The sequence below is a fragment of the Hyperolius riggenbachi genome, chromosome 8 (genome assembly GCF_040937935.1).
Source record: "Hyperolius riggenbachi isolate aHypRig1 chromosome 8, aHypRig1.pri, whole genome shotgun sequence".
NCBI lineage: Eukaryota > Metazoa > Chordata > Amphibia > Anura > Hyperoliidae > Hyperolius > Hyperolius riggenbachi.
This window is the reverse complement of record NC_090653.1, coordinates 268,025,466-268,047,326: the sequence shown is the minus strand read 5'-3', so window position 1 is coordinate 268,047,326 and position 21,861 is coordinate 268,025,466. Positions and strand designations below refer to the sequence as shown.

Below are 21,861 nucleotides of genomic sequence, written 5' to 3'. Positions count from 1 at the left end.
TTCTTATGCCCCCGGTGAGTTGGGTGCAGGGTGAGCCAAATGACGAATCACCCTGCTGCCGCTGAAATTCCCAGTGGCATCAAATAATATTCCCCCATCCAAGTCATAGAAACTTGGAGGGAGAAGTAATTTGGGGTCCGCCGTGTGCAGACCACGGATTGTAGCTATAGCAGTGCTCAACCCATGCGCTATGTGGCAGGTGCTGTGGGTGGAGAACACCTGCCTCAGCACTCAGGGAGTAATTTTAATCTGTAGGTTGTGTGCATATCAGCATTTTCATCGATGAAGGTGGCGCATATATTTGCACATAATGGGGGGGGAGGGGTTGCTCATCATTGGAGGATTCAACTGAGAATAGGGTTAGGTTTAGTGAAAGTAAAATATCATTAAAAATAATACAATAGTAGAATATCTGTAATGTTTTCAGTGGTCTACTAACAGCTGTACCAGGTGACCCAGGGCCGCGCTGAGAGAGAGGCTCCAGCCTTAGGCCGCAGTGTAGGAGGGGGTGCACAACTCACTCAGCTGTCATTCCCCTATTGTGTTTTTGAAGCAGAGAGAGATAATAAAAGGGGATACATGGCAGTGACTGCAAGCCAGATAACTAGAGATTAAGGTGTTGGGGGCCCTGGGGTGCCTCTTAGTCTAATAGCAATCAGTGTGTGATGGCTGGGGTTGGAGGGACGGAGGGGCCCACTTTGGTGTCTCAGCCTTGGGTGCTGGAGGACATTGTCCCACCTCTGGGTCAACCAGATTACCACAGTGCCTTTTTTTTTTTACATGGATTTCTTGACATCCCCTTTTGTGACCCCCCCCCCCCCCCAATCTAAGTTCCTCATTACCTGAGCTATACAAGTACATCACGGGGAAGGAGTAAAAGAGGTGGGGGGAACCCATGCTTTTTAACAAATATTTCAGTGGAACTTTTTATATTCATCTTTATATTTACATTGCTTTAGGTAGTCTGCTTCTAAGTATATCATCAACACAGGTTTTGACGCTGTACTCTTTATACTAATATTCTACCCACCTTTTGTCCCAGTTGGTCCTTGCTTTCCAGGTTCTCCAGAAAGGCCTCTCTCTCCTGTGAAAAAAGATAATATACTAAACTCACTTAGAAATGAGTGTGCAGGTGAACCATAGTTCGTGTGCATACATACATACAGTGCAGCCCATAATTATTCATACCCCTGGCAAATTTTGACTTAAAGTTACTTTTATTCACCCAGCAAGTAATTTTTTTTGATGGGAAATGACATATGTGTCTCCCAAAAGATAATAAGATGATGTAATAGAGGCATTATTGTGGAAAAAGAAAAAAAACATTTCTCAGCTTTTATTTACGGTTGAGCAAAACGTGTCCAGTCCATAATTATTCATACCCTTCACAAACTGTTACAATCTGTGGGAAAATCCAAAGTTCTATACCATTCCAAATAGTCCATGCTGTTCTAAAGCATCCTAATTACACTGATTAATTGGGAACAGCTGTTTTAATCAACTCAACAGGTGAAAAACAGCAGCTCTCTGCAGTTGATTTGTGGACAGTCACGGCTAAGACTAAGGAGCTCAGTGAGGACCTGCAGTTGCACATTGTGGCTGCTCACAAGTCAGGAAAGGGCTACAAGGCCATTTCTAAATGTTTTCCAGTTCCAGTGGCTACAGTGTAAAGTATTATTAAAAATACAAGATGTTCTGCACTGTGGAAAAATTTAGAGGACGTGGTCGGGTATTTGCCACCCACCTTTTATCCCAGCTGGCCCTTGCTTTCCAGGTTCTCCAGAGGAGCCTCTCTCTCCTGTGAACGTAATTAAATAAAGTTAAATTAAATGCAGGTAGAAATAACAGTGCTACAGAAGTTATAGCTGAAACCCCCCCCCCCCCCCCCCCCCCCCCACACACACACACCACTAGTGGGAGTTTTGCTATACAATAACCAAATTCCAGTGGCCAACTTACACAGTCATCGCCGCCATAGCCGCATATTGGATTGCAGGTTTAAAGGAAAGTAAGCAACTATTTTACCTGTTTTGTACTTCTTCAATATGGTAAACTGAAATGATTCTTGTCAGATCTCACACTGGTATTACCTGTAACTTGAGGTTTTGTATCTTTTTTATCTCTAGACTCACCTTTCTCACCAGGAGCTCCAATTTCTCCTTTTTGTCCCGGGAAGCCGGCACTGCCAGGACATCCTCTGAGGATGGTGAGTTTGTCCGAGTCTCCCACCCCAACGATCTTCACCTCTGAAAAGAGAGAGTTGGTTTGGGGTGTAAGACAGATATTTTTCTTATTTTTAATATGTCAATTGTTTTTATTTGGAATATTCAAAGAAAAAATAGAGTTACAACATGAATTTGAAACTCATAATGAAATAAGAAAATTACCTATAATAGGCGTATACTTATTGTACCCAGGGGTGGTTGCCCCATGACGCCAAGTGACGCATTTGCGTCAGGCAGCATTGGCCCTAGAGCGGAAACACCACCTTGGAGGTACTTGTTTTGAGTTTGTCTACTAGTTCCCTGAAATTACGTTTAGGACCTTCCATCTTCCACTAACTTTGTTACTGGTATTAATGTGACCAAGTCAGCTGGGTTCTCCCCAGTGCCACCCATCAATTTGCCTATGCGATCCACCACATGCCCAACCCGAGCACCCGGGAGACAACAAACAGTATGGCATGTTGTATGCAAATGTATGCAGCTTTAAAATGGACCAATTAAATTCCACCTTGACGGGATTCAGTTTGTCCATGTACAAGCTGGAAAAATCTCCATGCAGATTTTGCATTATCGTTTGAATCAGCTCAGAATTATTTGCATCTCATTGACCATCCCTAGCAATGAATTATTTCATTGCCCTGTAACCACCATCATTCATATTAAAACCATGAATGTCAACTGGAGCTCACTGGGACAGGAAGCAATAAATCAAATCCTGCTAATAGGATAACAGTACTACAAACAAACAAGAGGCATTCTTTCTTGCGTACCTGGCTGACTGGCATGGGCGGTATTTGGAGCAGGGTGATTTGAATGACAGCTTACCCTGCTGCCACACAAATTCAGGGGGGTGTTAAATACTATTTCCCCTCCGAGTTGTCGCAACTCGGAAGGAGAAGTAATTTGGGGTCCATCAATCGCCCGATCCCTAAATTACTCAAGCGCAGGGCACAGACTATAGCATTACAGCTATAGCTGCCAGAGCCGGGACAAGGTCCTCCAGCACCCAAGGCTGAGACACCAAAGTGCGCCCCTCCATCCCTCCCTCCCCAGCTGTCACCCACTGATTGCTATTAGACTAAAAGGCATCCCAGGACCCCAACCCTTTTATCTCTAGTTATCTGTCTTGCAGTCACTGCAATGTATCACCTTTTCTTATTTCTCTCTGCTTCAAAAACACAATAGGGGAATGATAGCTGAATGAATTGTGCACCCCCTCCTACACTGCGCCCTGAGGTTGAAACCTCTCTCGCCTCTGCCTTGGCCCAGCCCTGATAGCCGCACCAAGCTTCGCTGCAATGCTGTGCTGAAACAGGTGCCAAAAAGCCCTGCTTCGCTCTTTCTACACCCAAGATTTTTTTCCCTGATGCTGGGTTTTCAAATGAATGAAAAGGGACATTATATTGGTGAAAATTCTTAATAATTTATATTCCATTCACCATGAAAACTCCAGATTAAAAATGACATTTTCATTTTCTGTAGCGTTCAGTATTACAGTGATTCAGTCGTGTCTCCTAATTGTTGGACCAAATGTAACATGCTCCCTCAACATTAATACAGTACAATTCACACTCATTTTTTCTTTACAAAATTTTGTACAAATTGTCTTGTAAAATTCACAAACTGCTATGATGTCATTCAGGCATTAACAAAATGCTATTTTTGGAGAGCTTAGGTCATATGAAACTTACCAGGTCCAGGACAAGAGTCCTCAGCATCACAGAGAGCCGTCACTAGGAAGAGGACTGGAATCACCCACATCTTCACCATTGGTCAGTACTGTCCCCAGTATCCTGTGCCCTCAATCAGATAATGCAAGAGAAGTGTGAGATGTATTTATACTCCTCATAGCTTATTCCAGGAAAGGGGTGGTCCTTTTTTTTATCATTGCTTTGTTTTAACCCCTTGTTCACCAGTGTCATTAGTTTTAAACCCAAAGTATTTTTTGATTAATCTTTTTTGAGATCTTTTTCTTCTCTCCAAACTAAAGACCTTTGCTGCCATGATTCTAAAAATTGTTTTTCACTTTCTGTCTCTGGGATATCTTTAGTTTTCATTACTTTTAAATACACCCAAATCATCCCAGGACCACGTCATGTGGGACATAATTAGTCTGGAATTAATCTTTAACAAAATTAATGACATTCATTACAACAAACAGGCCCCTAATTGAACATTCTGGGCCATATGCAATTCAATTTTTCACCTAAGTTTTCTCCTAGGAGATAATTTTTCATCTTCTATTTAACATATCTTTCCAGCACTTTTCAACTAAAAAAGTACCTAAAAGTAAATGAAAAAGTACTATCAAAATTATTTTGAGTATTTCCTTGCTTTCTGGCGGCTTAAAAGTCATTTTATTGCCAAGTTTAGAAATACCACCTAGGGGAAAACTGAGGTGAAAAAGTTAATTGCATATGGGCCTTGGTCTGATCCATCTACCGTTTTCTCCTAGTTGATATTTTCCCACCTTTCAATAAAATGCCTTTTAAGCCACCAGCAAGCAAGACAATACTCGAAATAATAGGCTGGTTGTGCACACTAACACCAGCCTCTGTTGCCCCATGGTGTGCCTTAAGGACCCCTCTGCGCACCGCTATACCCCCCGCAGTGCTGGCGACATGCAGTGTGTCGCCAGCACAATGTTTACCTCCACCTGTCTGTTAGCGCCGCTCCCCTGCCTCCTCCGTATTGGCGCTACCCGCCCGCGTCACTTCCCTCCAATCAGCGGGAGAGAAGGGACGCGGCGGGTAGCACCGATACGGAGGAGGCGGGGGAGCGGCGCTAACAGACAGGAGAAGGTAAACATTGTGCTGGCGACACACTGCATGTCGCCAGCACTGCGGGGGGTATAGCGGCACGCAGGGGGGTCTTGAAAGCACACCATGGGGCAACAGAGGCTGGTGTTAGTGTGCACAACCAGCCTCTGTGCCCCACTAGCATAATTAAATCCCACCTCGGGTTCTCTTTAAAAGGCATTTTCTTGTGAAAAATACCATCTAGTACAAAATTTGAATATTTTTTTTTTAGAAAGGAGAAAAAAATATTGAACAATTTTCTTTTCTTATCAGTTTTAAAGATTCTTTTCAATTCTTATTTTTTTTTTATTAAGCATAAATAAAGTACCACTTAAATAGGAATTTTGATATTTATTTACAGCACAAGGCAGGCATGTGAAAAAATTGGTTATCTTTGCCCATAAGTTTACTCATTTGAGAGTAGTGTGATCCCCCAGACAGTCAATATCTAAGCTCTAACACATTCCTTCTGGCTTGCTGCACCTCCACTCGCCTGTTACATACACTATGCACACTGAGCCATAGAAAAACAAATGCTTATAAGCATGTGCTTCCTTAGAAAGTCCACAGTCTATACACCTGCCTCTTATACCTTCTTGCATTCCTCTTGCAGCAGACTGATATTCAAAAAATTCATATAGAAAAAAACAAAAAACATACACTTAGCGTTGCCAGTTTTTTTTGCTTCTTTGTTCAGGATCCACCACCCACTATGCAATAGAACCCGTAGGGTTATTCCAGGATCAGCAGCCTCCAACTTGTATGACTCTGCAAATTATACCACCAGAGTGGCATGCTCATATGGCATTTTTGCTGCTCAGACCCACAGACTGTGATTAGTGCTTATTTGTACAAACAAAACACAAGATTTTGTCTATTTGTTGCCATTTTAATTGCTGATCCACTAAAATGTTATTATTTGCCATTATCGCAACATAATCACAATATCTTCTCTTTAATTGTATATTAGTAGTAGTAGTAGTATTGTTATTATTATTAGTAGTAGTAGTAGTATTTTTTTAATTTTTGTCTACTTCCCACTTTTTACAAATTCAGTTAATTCATACCTACATTTTCAAAGATTGTCTAAAAATGTAATTAAGAATAGTGATGGTTCAAAATCGCGATTTCACAACCTCAAAAATTCGTAAACCGGAAATTTGCAGCAAGCCCCATTGACTTTAGTGGCGGGCAAGGCTCAAAATCAGGGCATCTCCACAGCCATAATTTCTTTTAGGAAGATGTACAAAGTGTACAAAAACCTGGACTGTGGCATGGCAGAGGGGGATCAAGAGCGAAATAATCCTTAAAAATATGTTTTTTAGACAGAGGTTTTCTTTCATATGCAAATGCCAAAAATCACACGTAGTTTCAAAATTTGTCAAACAAAAGGCTATTGAATGGCCAACGTGTTTACCTGCCTAAAAATAGTTATGAGCAGCCACTGTGTGAGAGGTCTAAACATTTTAATTTAATTGATTGTTCTTAAAATCCTTACATTTTAAATGTTTCCGCTTTAACTACTTCTCTACTAAGGGGTTTTTCACTTCCTGGACCAGAGCAATTTTCACCTGACAGTGCTTCTTCCATTCATACGCCAATAACTTTATAGCTACTTATCACAAAAAAATGATCTATATCTTGTTTTTTTCGGGTGGTACCTTTTGCAAACAATTATTTTATTCTAAATGCATTTTAACGGGAATAAAAAGAAAAAAAATGGAAAACAAAATAATTATATCTGAGATTTTAGCCAATAGAGTATTAAAATAAAACGTTCTACTGTGGATAAAACCCACATGTTTTATTTGCCAATTTGTCCCAGTTATTACAACGTTTAAAATATTTCCCTTGTACAATGTATGACAACAATATTTTATTTGGAAATAAAGGTGTATTTTTTCATATTAAAAAAGTTCAATCCTTAAGGTAACTATTTATGTATTTTTTAAATGCCATTTTTTAAATATGCAAATGTTTTTTTCCCCCCTAACTTTGGTGAGTGGGGGAGGTAAGGGGTTAATTTTAATGGTTTATGTATGTATATTTATTTCAGAAATGTATGTCGGTGTTATTTTTTTTTGGCCACACAATGTCCCCCTCTTTTTCTTTCTAGGAAGTAATGCGTGCATGTGTTACTTTCATTTTAACAATGACCACGGCCTCTCATTGATGGTCAGTGATCACAGACACTTAGATCAGTGAATGGAAACTGTATTCACTGATCTTTGGGCTAACAACCAGCAAGGAGAACGCGTTCACGGCAATAGATAAATATTTACGCCATTGGGAAGGAACTTAAGTCCTGCGGGGCATAGATATACTGCCGCAAATGGCATAAGCGGTTAAATCGGATCTGAACTAAGAATTTCCTCTCTGCTCTAAAAGATAAAGCAAAACATTTCTTTGTTACAGCTGATACAAATCCTGCAATGAATCTGCTCTGTACTTCCTGCTTTCATGGAAGCAGACATAGGGTTAACATCCAGTGTTTTCAAATTAGCTGCTCTGCCGAGGCAGTCAGTTGACACAGCTGAGAGATCAAATTACATTGGTGGTTAGTCACAGATGGGGAGAAATTAGAGAGGCTAAACTCTATAAATACAGTGGCTTGCAAAAGTATTTGGCCCCCTTGAAGTTTTCCACATTTTGTCACATTACTGCCACAAACATGAATCAATTTTATTGGAATTCCACGTGAAACACCAATACAAAGTGGTGTACACGTGAGAAGTGGAACGAAAATCATACATGATTCCAAACATTTTTTACAAATCAATAACTGCAAAGTGGGGTGTGCGTAATTATTCATCCCCCTGAGTCAATATTTTGTAGAACCACCTTTTGCTGCAATTACAGCTGCCAGTCTTTTAGGGTATGTCTCTACCAGCTTTGCACACCTAGAGACTGAAATCCTTGCCCATTCTTCTTTGCAAAACAGCTCCAGCTCAGCCAGATTAGATGGACAGCGTTTGTGAACAGCAGTTTTAGAACTTGCCACAGATTGTCAATTAGATTTAGATCTGGACTTTGACTGGGCCATTCAACACATGAATATGTTTTGTTTTAAACCATTCTATTGTTGCCCTGGCTTTATGTTTAGGATCGTTGACCTAGTAGCTTTTTTTTGGTCGTTTTTTGCATTCTCTGATTGGCCAAATACTTCCGAGTTGACTCTGCATTTTCTGATTGGTCCAATGCTTGTGGTATTTCCGCTGAAATTTAATTTACGATTTCTGATCAGAAATACCAATTTTTAATCGGATATGCAGAAATTTCAATTTCGCGCAATCCGAATGAGCCTCACTAATTATAAATACACCTGGGGGATTATGAACCATGTGTTGAGAGCCTTATGTTAGCTGATGATCTTCTCTGCGGTACGTTAAAAGTGACATTGTACAGTATAATTGTATGGGATAAACTTTGAATTCAAATGCAGCAAGAGTAAATGGAGAAAAATAAATATGTTTAAAGATTCTAAACACTGAAAAAAAGCACAACAATTATATAATAGCTATGATCAAATATCAAGGGGTGAGCAGCACCAACCAACTTTTAATGCAATTTTTTTGCAAAGTATGCACGCAGCAGTGGAGACCCCAATCCCCACAAAAAATATATATAACATACAGAGGGACTGCAGCACACAACAGAAAAACAGTGACAGGGGCTCTTGGTTACGTTTTAACGCGCTTAAGCTCACCAACTGCGCCAAAGTGTCCCCGATCTGGTGAGTCCTACTCTAACCATGCAATGCTAGTCTTTATCAGCAGTCTAGTGGGAACTAATCCAAAAACCCAAGCGTCAACTAAATGGGAGAAAAGGAAATTAAAAACACCTCACCTTCCACTAGCTACCAAACAAACTCTCTGAACATGTGCAATGCACTCATTTATATGCTTAACTGTGCTAGAGGTGGGCGTGGTTATGCAGGCTCACAGGGGGAAAAATTATAATCAAATATCAAGGGGTGAGCAGCACAAACCAACTTTGAATGCAATTTTTTTGCAAAGCATGCACGCAGCAGTGGAGACCCCACGCCCACCTCTAGCACAGTTAAGCATATAAATGAGTGCATTGCACATGTTCAGAGAGTTTGTTTGGTAGATAGTGGAAGGTAAGGTGTTTTTAATTTCCTTTACTCCCATTTAGTTGACTCTTGGGTTTTTGGATTAGTTCCCACTAGACTGCTGATAAAAACTAGCATTGCATGGTTAGAGTAGGACTCACCAGATCGGGGACACTTTGGCGCAGTTGGTGAGCTTATGTGCGTTAAAGCGTAACCAAGAACCCCATGTCGCTGTTTTCCTGTTGTGTGCTGCAGCCCCTCTGTATGTTATATATATCTCTTGTGGGGATTGGGGTCTCCACTGCTGCGTGCATGCTTTGCAAAAAAATTGCATTAAAAGTTGGTTTGTGCTGCTCACCCCTTGATATTTTATTATAATTTTTCCCCCTGTGAGCCTGCATAACCACGCCCACCTCTAGCACAGTTAAGCATATAAATGAGTGCATTGCACATGTTCAGAGAGTTTGTTTGGTAGCTAGTGGAAGGTGAGGTGTTTTTAATTTCCTTTTGTAATGATCCGCTCAGCTGGCTGCACAGGCAGACAGCTGTTTGACCATTCCTTTATGGCCCATACTCACGGGCTACAATTGTCGCCGCAACACGTCGCCCGTGAGTATGAGGCGCAACACGGGTGCACACCCCGAACCGTCGCTCGTCGCTGCTGTCGCCAGGCGATTGGCGCGGTCAATCGCCTGGTGACAGTTGCCGCTGCAACTTCGCAGCAACTGTCGCTAGTCCGCGTGAGTATGCGGACTCGCGACAGCAACCTCTGTCTAGAACACGACACTTCCGGCGGCGGGGGAGGAACGTCGGGAAAAGCTTTCGTCGCACAGCTGATCCCTCTTCCGCGTGTGTATGCGGAGGGACCTGGCGATGAGCTGTTGCCGGCCTGTCGCGCACACGCTCCCGTGTGCTAGCGACAGGCCACAAATGTAGCCCGTGAGTATGGGCCATAAGTCTGTGGGATGCAGGTCTCTGGATAATAGACCTGTCTTTGCTTTGCAAGCTTCAGACCTGCTCTGCTGCTGAGGAATTTGCATATACTGATTATGCAAATTGCCTAGTTGCTTCCCTTGAAGGCTTGCAGCATAAATACCATGTGATCCCACAATCCTTTGCTGGTCATGATGGTTTGTTAATACACTCCTGGAGTGACAGCCTTGCTATTGTTTGCTAAAGATTATCTTAGAGTAATTCCTGGGGTCTGCACTAGGCAATCCTTTTAGTACAGTAGTCAGGTTGTATTATTTGTATTGCCTGTTCTGTCTTCTGTTTGTCCCTGCGATTGCACTGTCGCCAGCGGTTGGCGATGGTGAATCGTTTGGTCCAGAACCTGGATCGCACTTGCCCTAGCGTTAGCGGCAGTGGATCTCTCTAGTCTCTGTCTTGGAGTTTTACCGTAGCGGCGGTTGCTACTGGTTACTCCTTCTGTCTGTTTTGCCGTGTGGATCGCACTCGCTCTGGCAGAAAGAGCAGTGGATCTTGCTAAGCTCTGTTTCTGTACTTGGATCACACTTGCTCTGGCGGAAAGAGCAGTGGATCCTTCTAGCTCTGTTTCGGTACTTGGATTACTCTTGCTCTGGTGGAAAAGAGCAGTGGATCCTGCTAACTCTGTTTCCCTACTTGGTTCACACTCGCTCTGGCGGAAAGGGCAGTGGATCCTTCTTTTCCTGTCCCTAAACCCGGATCACACTCGCTCTGGCGGAAGAGCGGTGGATCTTATCTGACCTATTCCTGTTTCTGTTCGTTTGTCTGTCCGGATCGCACTCGCTCTAGCAGTAGCAGCGGTGGTCACTTTTGTACTCTGTCTGGGAGCGTAGGCCAGAGCTGCGGTTGCTGCTGGCTGCTCCTTCTCTCTGTCTTGTCTGTTATGAATGCTTGCTGTAGGCTTGGTGAGGTAACCATTAAGCAAGCGTTCGCGTTCTCTATTTTGTGTTTGTGTGTCGTTGGTTAGTTAGGGTGTGCTTGTCTCTGTTGCGCTTATCGTGCGGAGACCGTGCGATAAACGCGTTCGCTGTTGCGAATGAGTGCGGTGTTCGCGTTTAGCTAGCGTTTGTTATTTTCCTTATCTTCTCATTGTTGTTTGCTGTGCCTTTGCTACTCACGTGCTCTGTCTTGCTCAGTCTTGTGTCACTTCTGGCAATCGCCTCTCTCGTGATTGCGTTCCTACTTTGTTTCTGCTGTTGTGTGTTCACCGTCGCTGGTTGGCGACTAGATTGGTGGACATACATACATTCCTTCTCTGTGCTTATTCAGTCTTGTGTCGCTGTTAGCAATCGCCATCTCTTGCGATTTCTTTCCTACCTGATCTTCACGGTTGTGTGTTCATCGTCGCTGGATGGCGACTAGATTGGTGGACACACATACCCTGTCTCTGTGCTCTCTCTCTTTAAGGGCTATCTTGCCCTGCATTGTTTCCCCTCGTACAATTCCTAACTGGCATCTATGGCTGTGCAGAGGATCTGTTCCTCTGCACTCCACAGCTCCATCTGCCGACAGGAATTCCCCTCTACAGGTGCAAAGCACCGTTGCTGGGTTCTCTCAGATTATACGTTTGTGGAGGATTTCCGCAGTGTCAGCGCGCATCCTGACCACGGAAAGAATTACACAATCGGTACACCTTTTCTCCCATTTAGTTGACTCTTGGGTTTTTGGATTAGTTCCCACTAGACTGCTGATAAAAACTAGCATTGCATGGTTAGAGTAGGACTCACCAGATCAGGGACACTTTGGCGCAGTTGGTGAGCTTAAGCGCGTTAAAGCGTAACCAAGAGCCCCTGTCACTGTTTTCCTGTTGTGTGCTGCAGCCTTATATAATAGCTATAGTGATAATAACTAGTGATCATTTTAAATTTCATAATTTCGCTAATTTTTCATATCATTTCATAATAGCAAAATCGTAATTACGAATATATACACAATTTTTTATAATTACAATTATTTTCATGATAACTAATTTGTAATTATGCACAATTTCACGTAATTACAACCAATTTTCATGTAAGTATGACTTACTTAATTAAGATAAATTACAAGTAAACGCAAAATTACACACAAATTTACTAGTCATTTAGTCAACACAAAATTAGGATGTGACATTACAGACTACGATGAAATGTAATACAAGTTTGCCGAAAATTAGGAATTACAATTTTGCATCGTAACTGCTAAATCACAATGCAAAATGTTGTCTCATCACTATATAAAACTAGTGTTTTTATGAGGATGATTTAGGATATTAGTGGCTTCCTGGAAAGCACTGGTAGTTATTTTACATGCTGTCTGCAGTTTCATGTCGACTCTCCACTTCCCCAATAATAACAAAAAGGAAGAAATTGTGTTTTGTTTTTGTTACTTTCAGAAAAACATTTTATGGAAGTTCAGTCTCCACCTGCGGATTGTTGCTATCAGCATTCTGCTGCTTCTCAGTAACTGTCCCTCTTATAGTCAGCTAGAATCTACAATATCCTGACATCAGCTTCAGTTTACTGAGGAATCTGAATTAAACTATAATATTTTGAAGAAATGTGAAAGGCACTAAGGCAGCAAGAGCATTTGTAAAGAGTGTGTTTCTCCTACAGGACTCAGAGCGCATGGTGTGCCTTAGTTTACTAATTGTTGACCAAGTGAATTATGTTGCAGAACAAAAAGCTACATGTCTATAAATGCCAGTGTTATACTTACTGGAAACTGCGGTGGACTGTTTCATGCATTCATGTTCTTTCGCGCACAAGAAAATAGCCGCTACTTTATGGCCATAGTCAGCCATGTCAGGCCGCAACGTGTGACCTGTCACGTTACCTGACGCCTCTATGTGTGCAAAGCATGAAACACGCTGATACGCGTGCATTCACACAATTTGAAACTTGGCTAGTGTCATGCTTACCGGGAACCGCGGTGGACTGTCTCACCTGTGCATGTTCTTTCGCACGCAAGAAAATAGTTGCTAACTTATGGCCATAGTCAGCCATGTCAGGCCACACAGTGTGACCTGTCACGTTACCTGACGCCTCTATGCGTGTACAGCAGGAAACACACGTGGATACGCGTGCATGTGCACAATTTGAAATTTGCCACCAAATCTGCTGGATTGTCCTATAAAAGGCAGCCCAGCCTGGGGATCAGTGCTGTCTGTTCTTAGCAGCTTCTGTGTCCTACACACCAAAGCCTTGTCGCTATACCTGATGTTGGTGATTTAGCGTCTCATTAACATGACCTCTTTTTAATCTCACTTCCCCTTTTTCTACACTTGACATTTCTCTTATGCTGTACTCGTCTCTTATAGTTTACTATGCTGGATAACGTGTGGCTCAGATTGCTATTCTTGATAGTTTATTATCCTGGCAAACCTCCCTCCCCCCCCCCCCCCCCCATTCTCCCACACCATTGTCAATTTTACACTTAAAGTGTACCTGAGATGAAATGCATCTCAGGTTCCATACTTACCTGGGGCTTCCTTAAGCCCCCTTGAGGCTGCTCAGTCCCTCACTGTCTCCCCAGGTGGCTCCTGTCCCTTGCAGTAAGGCCCAGCAGTGCTAGGCCAAAATTACGCATGAGCGTAATTACACATCGTAATTCAATGCAAAATTATGCATAAGCGCTACGCGTAATTTACAGTCTTACGTGTAATTATTTATGCGTAAGCCGTAAAGCGGTATTGTAATTACGCTGTCTACTGTAATTGCTAGGTATGCGTAATTTTACGATGATTTACGCGTAATTTTACGCGTAATTACTAACGTACAACTCCCCTTTTCTAAGAGTAGCCAATTAGTCAACATCCTAAGCAACCAATAGTATCTTCTCCCGCCCTTCAGTATATAAGCGAACGTTTTGACGCATACAAATGATGTGTACGCAATAGCTGTCACATTGACGGCTGTTGCGTACAAATCGTCCGTATGCGTCAAAAAGTACGCATTAATGGGTATTACGGCACTACGCGTAACATCGTAGCATAATCGCCTACATTACGTTATCCTTATGCGTAACTGCGTAAGTTAACGTGTAATTACAGTGATGAACCGTAGATAATTTTCTACGCCGTAACCGTAATTGCGTAATGCGTAATATCGTAAAATTACGCGTAACGATCCGTAAGCGTAGATTTTTCCATTACGACCAGCACTGAGGCCCAGTATCCTTGCCAAGTCACTCTTTGTCACGCATGACCAGCCTGCAGAACTCTCTTGAAGATGGGAGCACAACGGGGCACAAGCAAGCCGTGCATGCACAATGAAGTGTGACTTTGCCACTTACTACTTTATATCAGGAGCTAATGATCTTCTCTGCTTAAAAGGGAATTACAGACACTATACAGTATAATTGTATGGGATAAACTTTGAATTTAAATGCAGCAAGAGTAAATGGAGAAAAATAAATCTGTTTAAGATTCTAAACACTGAAAAAAGCACAACAATTATATAAAAGCTATAGTGATAACTGGTGATGATTGTAATGGTAATTTTCATAATTTCGCTTACTTTTCATATTTACAATCATAATAGCAAAATTGTAATTACGAATATATGCACAATTTTTATAATTACAATTATTTTCATGGTAGCCAATTTGTAATTATGCACAATTGCACATTAATTACAACCAATTTTCATATAAGTATGATTGAGTACAATTCATTTTCAATTTATTTTCACTTAACATAAATTACGAGTAAATAAATGCAAAATGAAATTAAATACAAGTTTGCCGAAAAATAGGAATTACAATTTTGCATCGTAACTGCAAGATACAATATCCTGACATCAGCTTCAGTTTACTGAGGAATCTGAATTGAACTATAATATTTTGAAGAAATGTGAAAGGCAGCAAGAGCATTTGTAAAGTTTGTGTCTTTCCTACAGGACTCAGAGCGTATAGGATGCCTTAGTTTACGAATTGTAAACCAAGTGAATTATGTTGCAGAACAAAAAGCTACTTGTCCATAAATGCCATTGTCATACTTACCGGGAACCACTGCAGACTGTCTCACGTGTGCAGGTTCTCTCGCGTGCAAGAAAATAGTTGCTAACTTATGGCCATAGTCAGCCATGTCAGGCCACACAGTGTGACCTGTCACGTTACCTGACGCCTCTATGCGTGTACAGCAGGAAACACACGTGGATACGCGTGCATGTGCACAATTTGAAACTTGCCACCAAATCTGCTGGATTGTCCTATAAAAGGCAGCCCAGCCTGGGGACCAGTGCTGTCTGTTCTTAGCTTCTGTGTCCTGCACACCAAAGCCTTGTCGCTATACCTGATGTTGGTGATTTAGCGTCTCATTAACCTGACCTCTTTTTAATCTCACTTCCCCTTTTTCTACACTTGACATTTCTCTTATGTACTCATCTTTTATAGTTCGCTATGCTGGATAACGTGTGGCTCAGACTGCTTTTCTTGGTAGTTTATTATCCTAGCAAAACTTTTTTCCACTGTCTTTCTTCTTCTCTGTGTTTGCCAATTCTGTACTGACTAACTATGCTTCCTTTGGGTGGTTGAGTGCAGGTTAATTGTACAATTTACCAATATGTAGCTGTGTCCCTCCTGCATGGTCATTTATGGTTGCAGATTAGTATGGCCCTATACAGACTCTCTTTTGCTCAGAGTTTTTTTTTTATTATTATTTCCCCCACAGTTATTTCTTAACTTGTTGTTGTCTATTATGTTGGTATTAAAAGCTCAGATTATGTTCTTTATATCAGGAGCTGAGTGTTGGGTTATCCATGTTTGCAGGTTCTATGCCTTGCTGACTGATCCATTCTCTGCCTCACAATGTCACTATTCACTGCACTAATCACCCAATTATTATCGGTTGTCTCCACCTTACAATTTTATGATAACTAGTAACCCTATAGCTACATTATCATGCTTCATATAGAATGTGGGGGGTCTACATGATAGAATTAAAGTGAACCTGAACTCAGAACTCTGCTCTAAAAGATACACAAGCATAATAACCTTTAATCAAAAAAAAACATTTCTTTGTTACAGCTGATACAAATCCTGAAATAAATCTGCACTTTTTATACTTACTGATTCGTGGAATCAGACATATTGTTAACATCCTGTGCTTTCAAATACGCTTATCTGCCATCTCTGCCATGGCGGTCTTGTGATACGGGGAGAGATCAAATTACAACTTGTAGTTAGACACTAATGAGGGGGAATTAGACAGCCTAACTCGCTAAATACATACAGGGTGCATTTCTCTGTTTTCCTTCTGACTTGTGCAAGAGTTCAGGTCCACTTTAAGACAACAGTAGTCACGTATTTTCTGAAAAAAACAAGGGTAGACATAATTTCACTACAGGAGAAGCATTTTGAGGGCTCTCTCCCCCTTTCTTTGAAAAAGCCTAGGGTAGGGTTGGGTAAATCATTCAGTATTCTTCTCCCACTCAAGTGGGTTTCCCTATTAATCAGTAAGCAGTTTATCTAAAAACTAAAAATTGCGCAAAAGGTGGATCAGCGCAACACCAGGCCGCCTCCGGATGGCCTCCAATCAGAGGTGCGCTGAGCCCCCCCAGAAACTACAAACGCACCTTGAACCCAACTGGAAGCTCTGCATATACACCAAAAGCATGGCTGTTAAGTGGGAGCAGCTGACCAAAAACGAAATAAATTAGTACATAGCAAGGAAATGAGCAGCGCTACTTAAAAACAGGCAGGTGCCTACCTGCAAAAGAGTGCAAGCCCCACTTGTGGGATATAATACACACCGAGCATACACATGACCTGTCTACCACTGGAGGAGGATGTTAGTTTCCTGTAACAGCTTGCATGCAACCTATTAAGTACTCGTCCCTCCCACTGCGAATAAGTCGATCCTCCATGGGAGGGGCCTAACACTAACTAAATCCTAACCTATGTATATGCATAGCCTGGGTGCGGCTAATCAAATAAAATCGAAAATTGAAAATTGCGCAAAAGGTGAATCAGCGCAACACCAGGCCGCCTCCGAATGGCCTCCAATCAGAGGTGTGCTGAGCCCCCCCAGAAACTACAAACGCACCTTGAACCCAAACAGAAGCTCTGCATATACACCAAAAGCATGGCTGTTAAGTGGGAGCAGCTGACCAAAAACGAAATAAATTAGTACATAGCAAGGAAATGAACAGCGCTACTTAAAAACAGGCAGGTGCCTACCTGCAAAAAAGTGCAAGCCCCACTTGTGGGATATAATACACACCGAGCATACACATGACCTGTCTACCACTGGAGGAGGATGTTAGTTTCCTGTAACAGCTTGCATGCAACCTATTAAGTACTCGTCCCTCCCACTGCGAATAAGTCGATCCTCCATGGGAGGGGCCTAACACTAACTAAATCCTAAGCTATGTATATGCATAGCCTGGGTGCGGCTAATCAAATAAAATCGAAAATTGAAAATTGCGCAAAAGGTGAATCAGCGCAACACCAGGCCGCCTCCGAATGGCCTCCAATCAGAGGTGCGCTGAGCCCCCCCAGAAACTACAAACGCACCTTGAACCCAAACAGAAGCTCTGCATATACACCAAAAGCATGGCTGTTAAGTGGGAGCAGCTGACCAAAAACAAAATAAATTAGTACATAAGGACATGAACAGCGCTACTTAAAAACAGGCAGGTGCCTACCTGCAAAAGAGTGCAAGCCCCACTTGTGGGATATAATACACACCGAGCATACACATGACCTGTCTACCACTGGAGGAGGATGTGAGTTTCCTGTAACAGCTTGCATGCAACCTATTAAGTACTCGTCCCTCCCACTGCGAAGAAGTCGATCCTCCATGGGAGGGGCCTAACACTAACTAAATCCTAACCTATGTATATGCATAAATAAAAAACAAGTGTCAGCGCCAAGGCAGAAGGCGACCGCAGCCGAGAAGGACAATGTCCAAAAGTCCACACAAGCAATGAATATATAAAGTCAGTGCAGGTCTATAGTAATACAGCTTTCATCATTTTTTGGTATACAGGATCTTCGAACAAAAGGGTAAAGAAGCAAGGCTTACCAGATTCCAACAACCCACATTATAAGGTTGTAAACGAATTTGATAGGTGGTCCGCAGAACTTTCAAATGGTGTAGTTTCACCAGCGATGTTGCACACTACAGATTCCTCCGGAATATAGTAGATATCCTGAGATCGCAGAGACTCACCAAAGGGGAGTCCAGTAGGATAGTGACATGAAAGAGATATACGGCACATCTAAGTGTAAACCGTCTTTATTACATAACAAGTAAAACAATTAAAAACAAGAATAAAGGAAAACTCACATACGGGGCCCGTGCACTGGGAACCCCGAAAAAATAGCGCGCATAAAATGGTCAATAGAAGACCTCAAATAAAATGGTGCCGCCTGTCGCCTTCCCTTTGGGAAGGCGACAGGCGGCACCATTTTATTTGAGGTCTTCTATTGACCATTTTATGCGCGCTATTTTTTCGGGGTTCCCAGTGCACGGGCCCCGTATGTGAGTTTTCCTTTATCCTTTCCTTTATCCCAAAGGGAAGGCGACAGGCGGCACCATTTTATTTGAGGTCTTCTATTGACCATTTTATGCGCGCTATTTTTTCGGGGTTTCCAGTGCATGGGCCCCGTATGTGAGTTTTCCTTTATCCTTGTTTTTAATTGTTTTACTTGTTATGTAATAAAGACGGTTTACACTTAGATGTGCCGTATATCTCTTTCATGTCACTATCCTACTGGACTCCCCTTTGGTGAGTCTCTGCGATCTCAGGATATCTACTATATTCCGGAGGAATCTGTAGTGTGCAACATCGCTGGTGAAACGACACCATTTGAAAGTTCTGCGGACCACCTATCAAATTCGTTTACAACCTTATAATGTGGGTTGTTGGAATCTGGTAAGCCTTGCTTCTTTACCCTTTTGTTCGAAGATCCTGTATACCAAAAAATGATGAAAGCTGTATTACTATAGACCTGCGCTGACTTTATATTCATTGCTTATGTATATGCATAGCCTGGGTGCGGCTAATCAAATAAAATCGAAAATTGAAAATTGCGCAAAAGGTGGATCAGCGCAACACCAGGCCGCCTCCGAATGGCCTCCAATCAGAGGTGCGCTGAGCCCCCCCAGAAACTACAAACGCACCTTGAATCCAAACAGAAGCTCTGCATATACACCAAAAGCATAGTTGTTAAGTGGGAGCAGCTGACCAAAAACAAAATAAATTAGTACATAGCAAGAAAATGAACAGCGCTACTTAAAAACAGGCAGGGAGGCGGCCTGGTGTTACGCTGATCCACCTTTTGCGCAATTTTCAATTTTCGATTTTATTTGATTAGCCGCACCCAGGCTATGCATATACATAGGTTAGGATTTAGTTAGTGTTAGGCCCCTCCCATGGAGCATCGACTTCTTCGCAGTGGGAGGGACGAGTACTTAATAGGTTGCATGCAAGCTGTTACAGGAAACTAACATCCTCCTCCAGTGGTAGACAGGTCATGTGTATGCTCGGTGTGTATTATATCCCTCAAGTGGGGCTTGCACTCTTTTGCAGGTAGGCACCTGCCTGTTTTTAAGTAGCGCTGTTCATTTCCTTGCTATGTACTAATTTATTTCGTTTTTGGTCAGCTGCTCCCACTTAACAGCCATGTTTTTGGTGTATATGCAGAGCTTTTGTTTGGGTTCAAGGTGCGTTTGTAGTTTCTGGGGGGGCTCAGCGCACCTCTGATTGGAGGCCATTCGGAGGCGGCCTGGTGTTGCGCTGATCCACCTTTTGCGCAATTTTCAATTTTATTTGATTAGCCGCACCCAGGCTATGCATATACATAGGTTAGGATTTAGTTAGTGTTAGGCCCCTCCCATGGAGGATCGACTTCTTCGCAGTGGGAGGGACGAGTACTTAATAGGTTGCATGCAAGCTGTTACAGGAAACTAACATCCTCCTCCAGTGGTAGACAGGTCATGTGTATGCTCGGTGTGCATTATATCTCACAAGTGGGGCTTGCACTCTTTTGCAGGTAGGCACCTGCCTGTTTTTAAGTAGCGATGTTCATTTCCTTGCTATGTATCTAAAAACTAAGCTGCTCTGTCACCAAATAGAAAGGCAGACATATTTGTATCCATTGCTATATTTATAATTACCCTTTATTGTTGATTGTTCAGTACCCCCCCCCCCCCCCCCCATTCTCCCACACCAATGTAAAGCTTGCGCTTAAAGCGGATCCGAGATGAAAAACTAACTATAACAAGTAACTTGTCTATATATCTTATCTAAAGTTTAGGTAGTTTACACAGCAAATATAGCTGCAAACAGCTTTAACCACCCTGGCGTTCTGATTAAATCGCCAGGGTGGCTGCGGGAGGGTTTTTTTTAAATAAAAAAAAAACTATTTCATGCAGCCAACTGAAAGTTGGCTGCATGAAAGCCCACTAGAGGGCGCTCCGGAGGCGATCTTCCGATCGCCTCCGGCGCCCAGAATAAACAAGGAAGGCCGCAATGAGCGGCCTTCCTTGTTTTGCTTATATCGTCGCCATAGCGACGAGCGAAGTGACGTCATCGACGTCAGCCGACGTCGTGACGTCAGCCGCCTCCGATCCAGCCCTTAGCGCTGGCCGGAACTTTTTGTTCCGGCTACGCTGGGCTCAGGCGGCTGGGGGGATCCTCTTTCGCCGCTGCTCGCGGCGAATCGCCGCAGAGCGGCGGCGATCAGGCAGCACACGCGGCTGGCAAAGTGCCGGCTGCGTGTGCTGCTTTTTATTTCATTGAAATCGGCCCAGCAGGGCCTGAGCGGCAGCCGCTGGCGGTGTTGGACGAGCTGAGCTCGTCCAGACCGCTCAGCTGGTTAATAGAAATTGATTATTTCTTCCTGTGATACAATGACAGCAGCCATGTTGTTTGTAAACATTACACAGAGGCTTATCTGTATCTTGAGCACTCAGCCTGTAAAAAAAAAACCTAAGCCCCCCTCCTCCCCTCTGAAATCAATGGCTAGTAACACCTCCTCCTCCTCCTACCCAGACTGAGCTCCCATGAGCCCTTGCTACTGCCAAGGCTCTCTGAAAATCTGTGGGTGTGGTTTATTTAGTTTATAGGGAATTAGAGTATTAAAATTAATTAACAAAAAAGTATTTGGCTTGAGGAATGTCCTATAAACAATAGGAAAGGAACACAATTATGCAATGAGTAAAAATTCACCGCGGATCCACTTTAAAGAGAATCTGTACTCTAAAATTCTTACAATAAAAAGCATACCATTCTATTCATTATGTTCTCCTGGGCCCCTCTGTGCTGTTTCTGGCATTCTGCCACTCCCTGCTGCAATCCTGGCTTGTAATTGCCATTTTTATGCAGTGTTTACAAACAAAAGACCTAGCAAGTAATAGGCTGAGAGTAGCTCAGTGTGTGAGTCATACAGAGTGTGCAGGGGGCCTGGAGAGGGTGTGTATAGCTTCTATGCAATCACAAGCAGCACAGCACATTGCAGCCTGACTGCCGGAACCCGACAGAGCCGACAGAGGAGAGAAGATTAGATCATATAACAGAGATAATACAGCCACTGTGCAACTAGAAAAGGCTGCAGTTAGACAGAGCACATTAGAACAGGTATAGGAACTTATAGAAGAAATAAGGATGAAAATTTTGTTACAGAGTCTCTTTAAAGTGTACCTGAGATGAAATGCATCTCAGGTACCATACTTACCTAGGGCTTCCTCAAGCCACCTTGAGGCTGCTCAGTCCCTCGCTGTCTCCACAGGTGGCTCCTGTCCCTTGCAAGGCCCGGTATCCTGGCCAAGTCACTCTTTGTCACGCATGCCCAG

The 21,861-nt window shown here is 42.7% G+C and overlaps 1 protein-coding gene across 1 annotated transcript in view; it reads right to left on the bottom strand.

The window, feature by feature from the left end:
- The window catches only part of LOC137528559 (ficolin-1-B-like), a 92,025-nt gene extending 88,011 nt beyond the window's left edge, over positions 1-4,014 (bottom strand). The window contains exons 1-4 of the mRNA XM_068249900.1: positions 3,917-4,014; positions 2,133-2,246; positions 1,745-1,798; positions 1,031-1,084 (exon numbers count right to left, since the gene is read on the bottom strand). Coding sequence (XP_068106001.1) covers positions 1,031-1,084; positions 1,745-1,798; positions 2,133-2,246; positions 3,917-3,995 — 301 coding nt within the window. The 5' untranslated portion in view covers positions 3,996-4,014. The remainder of the gene's footprint in view (positions 1-1,030; positions 1,085-1,744; positions 1,799-2,132; positions 2,247-3,916) is intronic.
- Between the last annotated feature and the right edge of the window lie 17,847 nt (positions 4,015-21,861).